Source organism: Carettochelys insculpta, chromosome 26, assembly GCF_033958435.1.
Source record: "Carettochelys insculpta isolate YL-2023 chromosome 26, ASM3395843v1, whole genome shotgun sequence".
NCBI lineage: Eukaryota > Metazoa > Chordata > Testudines > Carettochelyidae > Carettochelys > Carettochelys insculpta.
Window position 1 is genome coordinate 15033095 of NC_134162.1, and position 17222 is coordinate 15050316.

Genomic DNA, 17222 nt, shown 5'->3' on the forward strand with positions numbered 1-17222 from the left:
CTCAGGTGACTAAGGGTCCCAAGGGATCAGGACCTTAGCGAGAAACCAAGCCTCAGCTGGCAAGCTGAGTGTTTAGGTTGCTTTGGGCATTAGAATGATCAGCATTAAGCAGTGCAAACAGTGCATTGCAACCTGCAGTGAACAGTCCTGTTTCTTCCTGGCAAGAATAGCCATCGTCTCCCGATTTCTCTTGGCCTGCTTCTGCCCCAAGGAGCCTGCGGGTCCACCTGAGCTCCCAGAGGATTCAGGGGGCCCTGCTGTGCACTGTCCAGACTGGATCCAAGCCCTGGCCCAGGGAGCCCAGCACCCTGTTTGGGCAAGTGCACAAGGCCCTTTGCAGGAAGGCAGAACCCTGCACTAGCAGTAGCCTAGGCAGGGCTGCCTGTGATTTCAGGGACTGCACACCCCCAGCTTTAAGCAGATATTGGACCTCCTTCAACATTGTCAACACTGCTGACTGAGTATCATTCAGAGAACCACAGGTGCTAGAAGCAAGGGTGCTGAGGACCCCCCCATAAAAAGTGGTTTCCCTCCTACACAGGGCTTTTATTGTTTGGTACTCAGCTCCCCCACTGCACTCTTTGGGGGCTTGCAACTGAAGACAATGGGATGTATTTTAACATTAGTTTGTTTGCTCCAAGGGGTCACCCTGTTGGGTCTGTAGCTTCCCAAACAAGCAGTCCTGGAGCACCTTAATAATTATCTAATAAATAAATGTGTGTGTTGGTCTTTAAGGTGCTCCAGGACTGCTTGTTATTTGAGTTTTATTTGCTGCATTTCTCATTGTACCAGCCATCAGAGCAACTACTGGTATTTCAGGAACCTCAGCAAGGCTCTGTTCCGCTGGGTGCTGCACAGAAGAGCTCACACCTTAGACACAGAGTGGGAAATAGGTCATGCAGCACATCAGGGTCAGAGCCAGGGAGACAGCCTATGTCTCCAGAGTCCCAGTCCAAGGATTTAGGCACTAGGTTATGCTGCCTCCTCAAGCACATGGATTTAATAGGGTTTCCAAAACAGCCAGCAATTTACCCAAGCCGGGTAGGAGAAAAACCCTAAACCATGACACATGGCTATGGGGCACGGACACCTGGCCTATGGGCAAACTTTCTCTAGGCCAAAAGGCCAACTAATCCTCACGCTTCAGGCCAGCCCCTTCCCGTCAGCAAGAACAGGAAGGAGCTTGCCCATCCCAAGGGCACCACTGTGCCCACAGTGGCTGCCCATGTCTGCCAGCAGGACCAGCACAGCTGAAGCCCTTGCTCCAGCCCACCCTTGCACGCACAGGCCTCAGCGCCAGTGTGGGCTGGGGGACCTGCGGCAGGCACTTCAGCGGTCACAGCACTGGGGCCGAAGGCTGCACTGCCTGCCGGGGCGACTTGGGCATTGCAGAGCGAAGGCCTGGGCAGGAAGCCCGCAGCACTGGGATGACTCCAGAGCCGAGACAGAGAACCCCCGAAGTGGTGCCCGGGCCCCTTGAGAACCAGGAGATGCCCACGGTGCCCCGGGCCGACCTATGGAAGAGGGCCCCGGGAACCTGTCCCGCTCCCACCTGTGCCTCTGCCACGGGGCCCCGCGCACATCACAGCAGCCGCTGGCGCTCTGCCCCTCCCAGCCCGCGCGGCGGCTCTGTCGGGGCTCTGGCTGCGGCGCCCGTACCCAGAGCGGACCGACAAGCGCCTGGCAGCCCCCGCGCGCGCGCCCCCCGATCTCCCCTGGAGCGCGGCAAGGCGGAGGCGGAGGCGGGGCCGGGGCCGCAGCGGCTGCTCCGCTCCGGTTTCTCCCTCGTGCCCCGGGCCGCGCGCACGTGTCCACACCTGCCCCGCGGGCAGCCGCGCAAAGCCGCCTGCGCGGGGAACGCGGGCGCAGCGCGCACCAGCCCCCGCCCCGCGGGGCCCCTCGGCCCGGCCGCCTCCGCCCAATGAGCGCCCGGAGCGGCGCCACTCGTGCGCCCGGCCCCTGCCCTGCTGGCGGGGCCCGCGGCCGGCGCATGGCGCAGCCCCCCCGGCCTCGGCCGCTCGCCGCTCCCCGCGCTCAGCCCCACGGACGAGGCGGAGCCTGGCGGGCCCGGGAGGAGGGCGGGGGGCGGCCCCGCTCCGCGCCCCGAGGGAAGCCGGATAAAACTTGCGCCCGGTGCTCGTGCGGCCCGAGAGCCGCCCTGGGGAGCGATGCTCGGCTCACACCGCGGGCCAGGCGCCGCTAGCACCGCCCTGCGCCCCGGGGCCCCCGCCCGCCGCCCGCTCCCGCGCAGCGCGGCCCCCGCCGAGGGCACCAAGCCCAGCTCGCGGCTCTGCTGCGCCCTGCTGCTGGCGCTGCTGGCGCTCACGCCCGGCGCGGGCTCCTCCTGGTGGTAAGTGCCCCGGGCAGCGCTCCGGCCCCCGGGCGGGGACCCCTTCGCCGAGCCCCGGCAGCGAAGCGCGCTGCGCCCCCCGAGCCCCGCGGGAGTTAGCCCGGCGCCCCCGGCCAGCCCAGCCGCGGGGGAGGGCAGCGCCTGTAGCGCCGGCTGCCGCCGGCCGCGCCCTGGGGAGCGGCGCCTCTGCCCGCGGGGGCTCTGCGGGGCGCACAGCGGGAGCCGCGGGCTGCACGGGTCGGGCGCTCCCGCCCCGGGGGTGCAGTGCTCGGGTGCCGCCGGCGAGCCGCCCCGCCGCTCCCGAGCTGGTAGAGCCGCACGGACCGGCCTCCGCTCGGGGCAGGTGCTGGTCGAGTCGGCGGGCAGCGGAGGGAGGAAAAGGCTCAGGCCAGACAGGGCGCTGCAGACTTCAGCCGCTAACCCCGCAGGAGGGCGAAGGATTGCAGGTGTTGGAGGAACAGAGACCTCCCCGCCAGCGCCCAGCAGCCCCAGCGACGCCCTGGCTTTCTAACTGCACTGGGAGGCAAACCTCCATTTGTGCTTCAGGAAAGATTTATCCGCCGCTGCACCATCTACACCCAACAAGTTCACTTCACTCCTGTTAGCTCCTTTCCACTCTCCTTTGCTGCAGAAGGGAACCTGCCCCTGGCTGAGAGGAAAATACTGGCCTGTGGAAGGGAACAAACCTTTGCCAGGGAACTTGAGGCTTTTTTTGGTTAAAACCCAGTTGATATGTACTGACCAGCTCCCATCTTTACGTTTAAATGAGATTGGGATGATTGCACACAACCCAGCAACGATCACACCTCCCCAAGCTCTCCCACCCACAATAACCCCCTTGACTCTGCTAGTTAGCAAAACCTTTGGTCCAAGGGTGTACACCCCTTCTGCTGTTCCCACACTGTAAATATGACCCTGATCTCAAGCATGGGGAAGAGGGAGTGAGATTGATCAGTGCTGGGGAGCCCATACATTTCACCCTCAGGCCCTTTGGAGACAAGCAGATGTCTGACATCCTAGCTTCACTGTCCTGAGAGCAAGTCAAGACCAGGACCCTGTTCAGTATGAACAGAGCTAGGTCTCTCTCCTCCCAGCACCCCAGGCTGGAATTACAGCAGTATGCACCAGATTTGTACTTCTGCTGATAAAGCCACAGGCAGCAAGGGTTGAATGCACTATTAATGTGACCTCCTGTGTCACAGGTCAGCACTCCACCCAGATCCCTACAGCAAAGGGCATTGTTCTTTCCAGGAGTGAGCCCTGATCCAAATCAACTGAGCTTCGGGGCAAATTCAGATTCAGAGCTTAGCTGACCCCTGGGGTGAGGCCCCCACAAACTCTAGCACCCCATGGCTACATCCATCTGGCCTTCCCACAGCACTGCAGTTGGATGCTCTCTGGCAAACATGGCTAACAACCTCACATCCAGCTGTGGAAACAGTTGCTAGCACCTGATTGCTGAGCACTTGGAAGCTATGGGTTTAGATGCAGGTCTAACCTCTGTACTCAGATTCCCTCCCCTCCCTCTTCCTAGATTGAAATGGGATGGGGAAGCAATTTGCCAGCCTTTCCATCAGAGCAAGATGTGCCCTTGAGTATCAGTATTTATATAGCACATTACAGAAAAGTGGAATTACGGTACCTGCTCCCAGGAGCTTAGTCTGTTAGATAATTCTAGGTACCAGCCAGCTGCTTTCCTGGCAGTCCCCACCCTGTGGGTCAAGAGATCTCCTGGCTCCTGTGACAGCTCAGCATCTTCTACCATTACATTTACGAAAGGAAATTAGACATTGCACTTTTTGCACTGTCATGCAGATGCTGGGAATCCCTTAAATTCACAGGAGGCAGCAAGTGCGGCTCTTATTTTAGAGACGCTAACAGCTAAATTTGGTGTACCCTGGTTCTTTATGGGCACCCCCTCCATCTCGTCACCATGGTATCCAATCATCTCAAGACCTACAATTCAAGCTCTTGCCTCCTTTCCAACTCACAGGAGTAAATACTTTAATTTAAGAGAGCATGTAGCATGCATTCTGGGGAAGCTACATCTTGCTCTTATAGAAATAGCTGTTTCCTATGCTCCCAGAATGCCTCTCTTGCTGATAGTTTGTTTTGCCACAAGGTACCTTGAGGATGGGGTTTTGTAATCAGTAATGGCTTTCAGGTGATGAGCCTGCCTGGGGATTGGTATTCACTCTGTGCTGCCTGCAAAAAACTGTTGGTTTTGACATCTGTTTTTGTTCTGCAGTGGACTACAACCATTACCTTTTAAAATATGGGTGCAACAGTTACGAAAGTGGCTGGTTTGAGTCAGAAAAGCTCAGGTTCACACACTTCAGATGTGGATCTCAGACACTCAAAATACTGGTTTAACAAAGTTCTCTGGGAGACATTTTAACCTATTAGATGAATTATTCCCCAAAAGTTTTCTGGACTTCTCTTCCTCGTGATCTCGGAAGGTTTACAAGTACATTTGTGTCATTGATCTTACAGTAAATGCACTTGGTAGTCTATCACTCAGTTTTATTGATGCCGAATCCCTTTGGGATTGGCACAAAAGCTTGTGCCCTAGGGGAAATACTTGTCCATTTCCCAATTAGCTCTTAAAACAATATTAATTGAAGGATCAGTTCAGCCAACAGGCTGATCCACATTGCTCAAAGCTTGTAGCTATGAATATGTTTTCCAGCTAGAAAAGTCTGCCAATTCCTAGAGCTTCTGTGAAACAATCTTATATTTATACCACAGGAGATCGAGTTCAAATTCTGGCATGAGCGCACTGAGGGAGCTCTCCAAGATTGTGGTGCCATCACATCTGGGCCATGTGGTACTCAGTCCAGTTCACATGCCACAGTGTATCATGCTAACTAGCAACAGGAGGAAGGAGGGCCATGTGTGAAGAGGGAATATATGAAGGAAGCCTCCAAACTATGGAGTGTTACTTAGCAACACTACCAGCTGATCACAGAATCTTAAAAAGGAGCATGCGGGGTGGGAATGGAAGCCCATTTGCAGGCACTCATACAGGCCAGCTTCATAAGCAAATTCCTACAGGCCCAGGGATACCTGCTTGTCCCCAGTCTCTGCTCTGGGAGACAGCCCCCTTTGCAAGGCCTCTCCAGGGCCCAGTTCTATACACCATACTGGGAGTGTTGGAGAAAAGCCCCCCCCCCCCCCCCCCCAGTGGGCCTCCAATCTCTCCAAAGATTGGAGCAGATTAGAAAATTCGGTTGCTTGTCAACAAAGTGCAATAAACAAGTGTGGTGCAAGTAACTTAGTGGAGTTTGTGGCTGAGAGCTGAGTTACTGATGTGTGGAAAGTCATTTTAAAATAAAGGGTTAGTTCAAGAAGGATGTACACAAGCCTGTGCCCCTTCTCCCCACCAATCCTCACACCCACACCAGCCCCCTTCAAGTGCAGAGCAACAACCTTATTAGCTCACTTGTTTAATGCAAACCACAATCCTTGGAAACAACAAATATTTAATTTCATCTGGCACCAGAACAGACGCAAGGCATCAAACTCTGAGAAAACAAAGCTGTAAAGAATCTTTCAGGCTCAGCCCCTAGCTCATGAGATACTGGGGACCACTTGGGTTCCTTTAAAAGCACAGACTGCAATATCTCCTGTGCTAGCCTGGACCCTATTTGCTCTGGGATTGTATTAAAACCCCAATAAGCTGCAGCCCAGAGATCATTATGGGGGTGCTCTAGCACTACCTGAGACAGGGTCAAGTCAGACAGACATTCTGTAGAAACACATCACTGGCCTAAATTCAACTTGAAAACCAACTCCACAGTGAGGGAATACTTGAGCCCTCTGCATGGATCTGTTCCAGCCCCATTCTGACAGCTCTGGCCCATGCTGTAGTTGTCTTAGCTCTGAGCTTGGAGGTCCCTGGTTCATTCCCAGTGCAGCAGCCAACCTGGCCCTTGCCAAAGCAGCTCTACCTGCTCTGCGTTATGCTTCACATGCCCTGATTGGCATCTCTTCCACCAGACCTGCCCCAGACTACAGAGCCATTCCTCTTTCCACCCAGGCTCCTTCTGTACAGCAGGGTCCTAGGAAAGTGAGGCAATTTTGGGGGCACAAGCCAGGAAGCCTTTGGGCTGAAGTGCCCAAGTTCCATAGTGCCAACAGTGTCCTCTTGGACAAGCAATTTTTAAGAGTCAACTCCAGCTAAAAATTCTCTGGCTCTGGACTAGCTTCAGTGTGTGGTGTTGGGAACCTCTGGCACTAGTTGGGTTCTCACTTGTGGCACATAATCATCTGTCTGGTCTCATTGTATTTCTTGGTTCACTCTTCAGAGAAACTTTCACTTAAGAAATTGAGAGGTAGGCAGAATTCATCTGCTTTTTCAAACCTACTCGCCATTTGCAATGGTCACTACAGCAGGGCCTCACAGCCCTGCCTGAGATCACCACTCCATGCTGCTAGACTGACCAGAGTAGGACAAGTCGCTGCCCTGACAAGTTTCCAGTCCAACACAGATACAGTATGAGAGGCTGATGGTAAACTGAGGCACTGAGACTACATGACCTGTCTAAGGTCACACAAGGAGGCTGTAGCAAAGTCCAGTACTGGAACCAGACCATCCCTCCCTTTTAGGGCAACCAGACCATTATCAGAGCTTGCCAGTACTGTACTGTGAACACAGCAGCGGCTAGAAGCTCATGAGAGCCAGCTTTGAGCTCTGGTTTATTGAGCTTGTGCCAGTCCCTGCCCCCCAGAAGCCAGTGTTCAGTGTACTGAACATCCTCTGCTGCAGCTTAGCACTTACTAGCCTGTTCCATCACCAGCCCAGCCACTGTAAGGAGATGAGGGCTGTTAATCATGCCAAGGTGTTAATTTCAGCAGACTGAGACGGCCCCACTCCCAGCATGGTGTAGTATGTCAAGGGCTTGTAACAGGGATGTTTTGTACATGTACAGCCCCTTGAGCTCAGACAGCTGCTCATCCTGGTCCCTTCTGGCACTGGACACTCTAAATCAATCTCAGTGCTTTGCAGTCAGCTAGAGATTCTGTACCCTGAGTGGCCAGGAAAGGTTTCAAACCCACCAGTATCCAGGGGCAGTTGCCCAGGGACCAGCATCCTGTTTGGAATTGACCTCCTAGGGATCCTGAGCAACTGCAAGTGGCTGGGACCTCCCTTGGACATCTCCTGGTGTTCTAGTGACAGAATGCTCTGAGAAGCTGCATGCACCTGTAGCATGCTGGATGTGGAACCCAGGAGCACAGCATGTAATAAAGGGAACATTAAAGTAACTCATGCACATGCCAGCGCTGAGCAAGCTGCTTTTCCTAAGACCACTAGCAGCTTATCATTTCAGCCAAGGGGAGGCAGAACTGAGTACGCTGCTGCCACCGCTGAGTCCCTCCCTGTGGCCTGTGAGCACTGGCTGTCAGCACCCAGAGTGATGGAGGACTAAGGGGAGGTAGAAAAGTCAGAGTTAAGGTGCAGCTGTTCCCCCGACCTGCCCCCCTGCAGCAGATCTTTTGCAGCCAAGTCAGGCAGCACCTGAACTGATGCTCAGTGGCACCTTGGGGGTCTGCTGTACAGTTCATGGCCATAGTGCACTTCCTACAGCCTGATTCTGGGAGGTACACTGTGCCCTCTACTCAATGGATATGGTGGATGTTCTCCCCCACCCTGCTGGGGGCAGATTGTACTTACGGGCCTGTGTAAGCCTCTGTACTCCAGAGTGGCATATAGTCATCTACACACCTCCTCCACTCCATTCTGTCTTGGGACAAAACTTCTAGCTGACCCTGCGAGTGCCCCAGGTGTCCTTAACTCACTAGATCTTCCCCACATTGTTGGAGTTGCTCCTTTTGCCTTTTCCTCGCAGATGCCATGTGAGAGCTTGACAGAGTCAGCTGGGGGATGGTTTTCTGAGAGAGTGGTCCAGCCATCCCCACTTCTCTTGATTTCAGCATCAAGTGGTTCTTGCCCTGCTCTGTCCCAGAGCTCCCCATTTATGACCACATCTTGCCATTTAAGGTGAGGATGTGCCTCAGGCACCTGTGTGTGAACATCTGTACAGGACAGAATGGGCCAATCCTGAGAACTATCCCCACACTACTTGTCTTGGAGAGGCAGTGAGTGAGGGCAGGATCTGGAAGCTAGCTGCAGTGGTCAGAACTGACATGGACACCTCCAACCTGTTGCTGGTGGATGTGTGTGACTACTTTGACTTGGGTTGCTTGGTGGTGGGCCTGCAGACCCCAGTGTCTCCCCTCCCTCAGACAAACCAAACCAACCAACAGGACAAAACTGCTCCTGCTCTTCCACTTGCTCACTGTCAGACAGCACCGAGCTGTCTCTTCCAGGCAGTCTGCTAGACTGCTCTCCCACATGCCCCATGTGCCAGGGATCAGCATTCCATGCATGCAGCTGTGGCCAGTGTTGGACACCACATGGGGCTGTCTGAGTGAACACTAAAATGTTTTCAGAATCCTGTGACTAGTTCATGGTATGGCTGCTGCTTCAGAACTGGTTGGACAACATGGCTGTAAGGAATCCACCACCGGTCCATTTGTCCAGCAGCTACAACAGACCACCGCCCCACCCCCCGCCATGTTCCCATGTCCTGGCTGATTGAGGTTATAGCTCAACAGCAGAGGCTCTGATGGCATGGCTTGTTTAGCTGCAGAGAGATTACATGCTTAGCATTTCTTCCCAATGATGCTGAGCCTGCTAACCTGAGTCACAATAGGTGAGAGTGTGAAATATTACGGACATCCAATGACCCGAGGAGGTTAGTGAAGGGAGAAGTGTCTGACGCATGGGCCATAGTAGTGGCTTGGCTGCTTTTAAAAAAGCCTGTGAATGCTGCTCTCCAGAGAGGCATGGGACAAGGCTGCCAGTGCTGCTCAGCTTAACCCAGTTGCCTAAGCAGCTGCTTACAAGGAGGAGGTGACTAGATGCTGAAGGGGCACCAGTGAATTCAGAGCTTCCAAACTTTGTGTTCAGGGAGCTGGGAAAACTGAGCGTCAGGTACTTCAGCGTTTCTGCCATGCCATACTTGTGCCGGACCTTGGAGAGCAGCTCTGAGCCCAGTTTGTTCTAAGAACCTGTGACATGGGGCAGTCGAAAGTCTGCTGCAGACTTCAGCAGGTTTTGGCTCAGTGCCTACATGGATACTCAGTTATTTGGCTTTTCTTGGTCCAACTGTCCCCTTCTGACTCCACTCAGAAAGGACATGCAGTGCACAGCAGGGCTGTGTCCAGTTTGGGTGGCTGTGGAGAGTCCACAGAATACTTTGGGAGCCTTTGGGGGAACAGAAGCTGCAGGAAGAGCAAATATCCTGGCATCAGCTTACACTGATGGTCTCTGCCCTATGAGAGCAAGTGCTACCATCTCCTGCCTGGGAGCCTGCGGCCTTTGTAGCCCTGCTGAAGTCAGTGGGTCTCAGGCCATGGCCGCCAACCTGTTCTGTACTCAGCTAGCCACATTATTCTGAAAATACACTGATGTTCACAGGCCCACCAACGGGAGCAAGGACTGAAAAGGGGCAGGTGCCCCAGGCCTGTCATTTCCAAGGGCCTGGGGCTGCAGCAGTGGTGGCCAAAAGCCAGGGCTGACAGTCATAAGCCCCACCCTTCTGCCCTTGGCCTTGCCCCCTCCCACCTTGCCTACAGTGGCTGTCTGCACAGCCAATGTTACAAGCTCACTAGCCACACTTCATTGGCCAAATAGTCTCACATGGCTCTTTTGTTGGACACCACAGGTCTAAGGCTGTACCTGTATTCAGAGGGGCATTGGCTATTTGCAGATGGATTTAATGCCAGCTCAGTTTTTAGCATTGTTAAGATTTAAAATCAAATTCGGGCTGTCAGTTAAGTCAGTTCAAAAAACAGCACCTTTCCTTGAACTGGTACAACCCACAATGCAATAATGCTGGGTGGAAAGAGGCATTACCTTCCCACAGCAAATTGGGACTGTTCTGCATGAAAATCAAAGTTTTGAAGTTTGAGAAAAATTCCAAAGCCACTTAGCTTTAGAAACAAGAGGATGAAATGTTTACAGTAAACATGTTTCCCCTCAGTATGTCAGAACATAGTGTTAAGTATTGAATATTCACTTAAGTCTCACTTGTTTGAGTCTATACAAAAAACACTGACATTAGCAAAATAGAGCCAAAATGATTTGTTAATTCTTCCCCACCCCCCACCATCTAAAATATTGACAGACACTCCCACAAAGTGTTTCCATTGGACAACCTCCCTGTGAAAACCTGTGCAGTTACAAAGCCAGTCAGAGGTTCATACTACCCTTGCTCTCTGTGCCAGATCAGATTGCTAGCAGAGCCCTGAATAGCGACCTTGACTATTGTGAGGTCCGTTACTGGGAGGCCTGGAAAGCTCTGCACATGCCGAGAAGCATGTGGCTTGTGTTAGAGGAGAATCTTGGCTATTCTGGGGGAGCAGCTAGTGTCATGCTGTTACTCTAACAGAGATTCCATCCCCAACCCACACTAGGGAGATGGAGTAGTTTTGCTTTAAAACCTCTGTCCCATAAACATGGCTCTTTTCCACCCCAGAGTCACCTTGAGTTCATTAACCCCTTTCACAGCTGCCAGGAGGAGCCCAAGCATTTCCAGGGTGCCAGGAAAGCAGAAGGCTCCCTTGATGCATCAAAAGGACAAACTCATAGTTTAGACTCCAAGCAGCACTGCTGGGCAGTGCTGGATGGAGCTCCTGCAGGGCTGTTGGCCAGGATTTTATACTTCTCACTGCATGCATGGAACCTTGCAGCAGCACATGAGGCCTGGCAACTAGCCTCTGTCACACTGTTCTGCTACCAGCATGGGTTAGAACAGCTTACCACCTGCAGGCAGACTTTGCTAACTGATCTGCACATTTCTTATCCTATGGTGGAAGAACTGGGAAAAATTCTGCACTACCACAGAGGAAATCCGCCCTTTCTCATTGCTACCAAATTCATTGCACCACAAGAACAGAACTTTTCGGGCCAGGGTGTCTGATGCCATGAGGCAGGAGTACTGGTAGGCATCAGCCAGGCAAGTTAATGGGCACAGGCTCTTCACATCCATCTGTGTAGTAAATGTTTCACAGCAAATCTCCCCAGGGTCTTTGCGAGCAGCAGTGCTGACTATGTAGTCTATTCACTGTGCCGTGCTGACTTGGGACCCAGCCCGCTGTAGGCAGCAGCTCCACCAGGCACTGCTCAAGTCCCACTTCAACCCAAAGCTTCAGTGACCTTGTGCTACGTCTCCAGAGGGTGGCTGGGGCATGTGCTGAACAGCCAAAGGTGGTGCCTAGCTTATTGCCACTGGCCTCTGTGGAACAAGCCGCCACAGGTGCCCACATCCCCATGACAGGGCACAGAGAACTGAAGGATTTGCTTCTATTCAGCTGTGGCACTTGAGCAACAGACATTCATCTGAGCCTGTCCTACAGGTGTCTGTTCTTCCCTGGGGCATGCTCATCTCATGTGCCACACAGCTTGCTACAGCCCCAGCACGAGAAGCAGCACGAAGCCATGAGGAAGTATTGCTCATGGGCTATTTGCCTTGTCCTTTGGGATCTACATATACTAGGAGCTCCCAGCACATGCTCAGGGATGGAGACTGCTTATGACCTGCTCTAGCTCCTTATCCGAGCATGCTGTCTGTGGGGACCTCCCCAGTGCTCCCCAGACCACAGCAGTGTCCCTGCGGCAACCTGATCATAGGGACAATTAGTTCTCTTGGTTGTAACTGGGCTCAGAGGTTCACAGGGGCATGTTTTGACTTGAAGCAAAACTGAGCTCATGCACAGAGTAAACAGTAACAGCTGGCTGTTTGTCACACTGCTTCCTGCTGGCAAATATGTAGAATGCTGGATGTCAGAACTTCTCCCCACCCACTGAACATTCCTATCAGCTTTGGGGCTGGTCATGGCAGACTGCAGATGTATGCAACAGGAAAGCATCTTGCAGGAGATGGGAACGAGTCACTCTAGGGCTTTCAGAGCTGGGGTAGGAGCTAGGCAAGGAGATTTTTTTACATCTCATCTGGATGCTCAACCTCTGCTGGAGATTGTCCAACAACAAGATTCTATTTAACATGGAGATGGAGCAGTAAGCAGGGAGTGTGGGCCCCACAGATGAGTGAGAGGCTTTGTCCACACTGAAGAGTTGGGTTGACAAAACTACATCAGTCAAGATGCAAAACAATGGACACCACTCACTGGCACAGCTGGGTTGACCTAACCCCCAGTGTAGACACAGCAAGGTCAACAGATGAACGCCTCCATCCTTGTAACTGACTGTCAAGGAGGTGCATCTTCCCAAAAACTATTCCCATCTGCAGGCTGCTGCTATGGTCCAAGTACTGGTATAACCATGAATTGTCTACATGGCATGGACACTTACACAGCTATGATCTACTAAGCAAGAGCCATGCCTGCATAATATACCCAACTCTCTCCTCCGAGCATGCAGGGGAACAGAAAGTACAACTACAGGAATAGTGTGAGGGTAGGAAAGCCCACAGCCCTGAGGACCTTCTGCTGAAGCAGTCAAAATGGAGGGAAGGGATGCCAGACAGCATTCAAGGCACTCAGTTGGGTGGCTCAAGAACTCTCTCCTGAGAAGCAGAGCCCTCTTATGGGAATTGTTCAAGAACTGGAGTGTGCGCTACTTATGGACACCCACGGGTAGGGGGTTAAAAGCCAGCTCATGCTGTTGAGTAAACAGATGCATCTGCCTCTAGTTTGTTTATTTATCTTAGAAGCAATTTCGGGTTCTCCTTGTTTATAAGGATAGAAGTCAGCAGATTCTTACTATGAGAAAAACCAACGGGAAGCCAATATGTGACAGCTCTCTTCTGCCCTCACTCTGCACTGGGGAGCCTGGACGCCAAAGCAACTGAGGAAATGCCCATGTCAACTGGGGACTTGGATTTACTACTGTGACAAAGTGACCCATGGCAAGAGGAGGGCAGAAGGTCAGACCCACTTGACTACCTCCTTGACATCTCTGCTCTCCAGCTTGCATGCAAACTACCCCAGTGCTCTGAGTGTTTGGCTCTGTCACTCCTGAAGGGACAGCTAACCAACAGGTGGAAGCCTGGACAGAATGGGATGCACATTAGCCTGCCATTGCCCTTGAGCCTCCTCTTAGCAGCAGTGGGTTCTGAGCTTGAGGAACAGAAGGGAGGTTTGGGATGCTGCTCGCATGGATGTGGTGTGTGCTACTTGTAAAAGGCAGCATTCATAGCCAAGGGAGTGCTGTCCTCACCCAGCTCATGCCCAGAGGAGCCACCCTCACTCAAGTAGAAGTCCAACAAGTACCTCCCTCTAGTGGGCAGTCATAGGCCCTTATGCCCCATGCAGCCCAGTCACTAGCAGGGCACATGACATCTTATGGGCATGCTAAGACTACACATGCATCAGACTGAGGCGGCACATGTAATGTAATGCTGTTTTGGGAAACTCATGGGGAACTGCTGCCCCCAGATTAGAGCTGGTGAAGTCTGGCCATAGCTGTCCCTGGGGAAGGGGGAGACACTGGCAGGAACACCCATAGTAAAGCTTATCCAAGTGCTCCTGAACTCACTGCCTGCCCCCAGCCCCTCAGTAGAGCTATATGCCCATTCTGCAGACAGGCAAGGTTTTTAACTCCTTTTGCTCCCCCTGCCCAATTCCCTACCACTAGCCCTCCTTCACACCTCCTCCCCCTCTCACCCCAATACTCAGCCATTCTGCAGGAGCCATTAACTTCTGCCCCACTCGTGGCTGACCCCCTCACATCAGACTGTGCTGCGCCCCTTCTCTCCAATGCTGCTCCCTTCACCTGGACGATGACCTCTCCACCACCTGAGGACTTGTTGCCCTGCTGCTGTGCTTGCTGCTTTTCTCAACTCCCTTGCCCATTTCAGGCACTTAGAAGAGCCTCCCTTGGCCATCTCTCCACTTGAGACCAATTCTGCTTCCCCTCCAAGTCCCTGGCTGCTGAATGGCAAATGTCAGTGGGCCCAAGAGGGCCATTCAAAATGCAGATGCACCACAAAGCAAAACGAGTCTTTTTGGACAAATTCTTGCACAGAGCATTTTGCTGCAAGCGGGGTTCCTGTGACACCTTCCCAGGAACAAAGGGTTCAGTCTTCTGTTTCCAAATGACCTGGTTCCATTTTAACAACCCAAGTTAAGGCTGGCACATATTCCAGTTTGATTTGCCTGGAGCATTTTGCTCCATCCCCAACAGTTCCCCTGCTACACCACTGGTGTTTTGTTCCCTGGAAAGTTGAAGAATTTCTTTTCAGAAGTTAACCAGAACCAAAACCTCCCAATGGCAGCATGGGAAATTGGGTTTGAGTACAGAACTTGAGTGGCCATTGCCCCAGCTCCTGGGCAAATTGAGTGTATCACAAAACCCAAGAAAACCCAAGCTGTCCCCTTTCTGCCTGTGCAAAGCAAGCCCACAAAGCTATTCAGGCATAAGTGACCAAGAGGTGGAGAACAGCAAAGACTCAAGCCACTAAGAAAAAAAATAAATTGTTGCATTGCTTCCAGATTGCAGACAACTCCCTCACACAGCACGGAAAGGGAGTGCTGGGAGCCAGATATGTTGGCAAGGTGCATCATGGAAAAAACAAAGGAATCAGTGACCCTCCTCTGTTCTCTCATCCCCCTTGCTCCCTCCAGTAACATTGGCTGGGATCTGGCTCTTGGGCAGCAGAGCTGAGTGCAGAAATAATTAGTTCACAGCACAAAGAGGGAGTGCCTGCCTGCTCTTTATCTTGCTCAGAGGATCCAACATGACAGAAGCTTCCAGCAGGGTTAAGTTAGGAGTTAGGTGTGTCTCCTTTCTCTGCTAATGATGCCTTTGTCTTCAAGCTAGCAGCCCCCATTCTGCTCTCATCTGGCACCACTCTGAGACCCAGGGGAGCCACTGCCAGCTTGGAGAGGTGTGAGCAGGGAGAGGCTGGGCCCTGGGGCTCATTCCAAAGACCCTCATGCTTTGGGCATAGGGGAGCAGGAGGAAGGAGATCAGAGCGTTCAGGCCTTGGTAGCAATGCCTCCCTCCCTTGGTGCCTCTTCCCACTGGGCTGGCAACTGGCTGCATGTTCTCAGTCTGAAGCAGTCTGCCTCCTGAGGCTCTGACCCCAGAGGAGCTAAGATGGTGGCAGGCCAGGCTTCTCCATCCTTCCCTGTCTCTTGGAGACAGAGGTATTGGTCAGCCCAGTGCCCCAGCAGCCCATGCCAATCACAGCCACCCACAGAGATGCCCCGCTGCAGCCCAGAAGGTGGAAGAACCTCTTGCCAATCCCTCCCAGCCAGCAGAGCCGCTCAGGGTCAAACAGTGCTTGTCTTTACCCATGGGCCGCAGCTCTCCCAGGCTCAGCATGGTCCCCTCCCTGCAGCAGCAAGCTCACAGAAAGCCCTCTTTACAGCCTCAGGCCAGCCTGCCAGCACAGCAGGGGAGCGCTCATGGCTCAGCTTCCAGCAGCAGGGAGTAAAGGTGGGGGAGCCGTGCTTCCTCTGTGCCCCCTGCATGCTGTGGGACAGTCTACCGGCACAGGCTGACCAGAACTCAGTGGGGCCCCCCATGCAGCCAGGACAGCCCAGCCAGGCACAGGGGAGGGTGACTGGCCTCCATCCCCTACTAGCTATCACTTGGTGCACTGCTGTCAGCTCTCATGGCATCCGCACCACCTCCAGAGCACTGCTGCTGCCCGATGAAAGGTTGATGAGCAGGCCTGCAAAAACCATGTGCCTTGGCCAGCACAGCCGCTAGCTTGCTAAGCCATGGGGAGCTGGGTGTATTCTCCACTGCTCCAGCCTGAGATGACCTTGAGGTTCTGCCAGCCTTCAAAGTATTTTCAAAGGTGGTGGTAGGAAAATCCTTCCTGCCCTCTGGAGTCACGGGGCTTTCCTGGGGCTGCAAGCTGAGCAATGCAGAGCCCAGCCAGAGTGACAGTGAAACATAACCCATGCTGAGGGCTTTTATTGTTAAAGGGCAGGTCCTATTTCCAGGCTAGGGGCTTGAACAGTCCAACACCTCCCCCAAAGCGGTCCTCTTCCCGCTCAGGGTGTGTGACAAAACGCTCTGGCCAGGGTGAAGTAACCCAGGCAGAGCTGTGGCTGCATTTGGAAAATTCTACCCCCAGCTCTGCTCTGGGGGCTGCTTTTGAGTCAGCAGGGAAGTTTGGTTCTCGGGGGCGGGGGGGGTGTTTCTACCTTCTACTCTGCTCCTCCTCTGGATTCCTGTGCAAACTGCCACACTGGAGCAGGCCAGCCAGACTGGAGCTGTGCGCTCCGTCCTTTTGCTCTCCCCGCTGCTACTCATGAGGGGCAGCGGTTCAGCAAGAGCACAGTGGCCCAGGAAACATCCTGCTTGCTTGCCCGAGACACGTCTGCCTGGCACGCCAGTGGCTGGCGAGCATCCAGAACTGCAGCGGAAAGCGTTTAGCAGCTCGAGTTTCAGGAGGGAGAGACACTGCCCAGTCTCTAGCTAAGGTGGGGACAGTCCCCAGGGACAGGCTGCCCCAGCAGTGCTAGTGCAGGGCATCCTCAGAGGCGGAGGTACTAGCCCCGGCAGAGCAGACTAGGTGGATGGGGCTGGGTTGGAACAAGTAGAGCAGTTCTAATCCTTTCTTGGTCTTCCCTCAATCTTGATTGTTCTACTGAGTGGCACCAGCCACTGCCCTGCTGATTTGCGTGGTGTGTCCACACAGGCAAAGACTGACTGTTGAGCACACATCTCTAGCCCCTTAATCGGTCACAAAACCAGGCAAAGTTGGGCTCTAGAGCCTGGGGTCCAATATCCCCTGGGACATGCTGCAGGGCTTCCACCCTATTCCACCCAGCCAGCTGAGATCCAGAACACCCTTCGTTCGGATTTCACTGCTCTACCACATGGCTC

At 53.6% G+C, this 17222-nt stretch overlaps 1 protein-coding gene across 2 annotated transcripts in view; it reads left to right on the forward strand.

The window, feature by feature from the left end:
- The first annotated feature begins 1893 nt into the window (after nt 1–1893).
- The window catches only part of WNT2B (Wnt family member 2B), a 33475-nt gene continuing 18146 nt past the window's right edge, over nt 1894–17222 (forward strand). The window contains exon 1 of one of the 2 annotated variants that reach the window (XM_074977796.1): nt 1894–2350. In XM_074977796.1, coding sequence (XP_074833897.1) covers nt 2169–2350 — 182 coding nt within the window. In that variant the 5' untranslated portion in view covers nt 1894–2168. Of the gene's footprint in view, nt 2351–13238; nt 13303–17222 lie in introns of those variants that run through there. The other variant, XM_074977797.1, reaches the window with a different exon arrangement.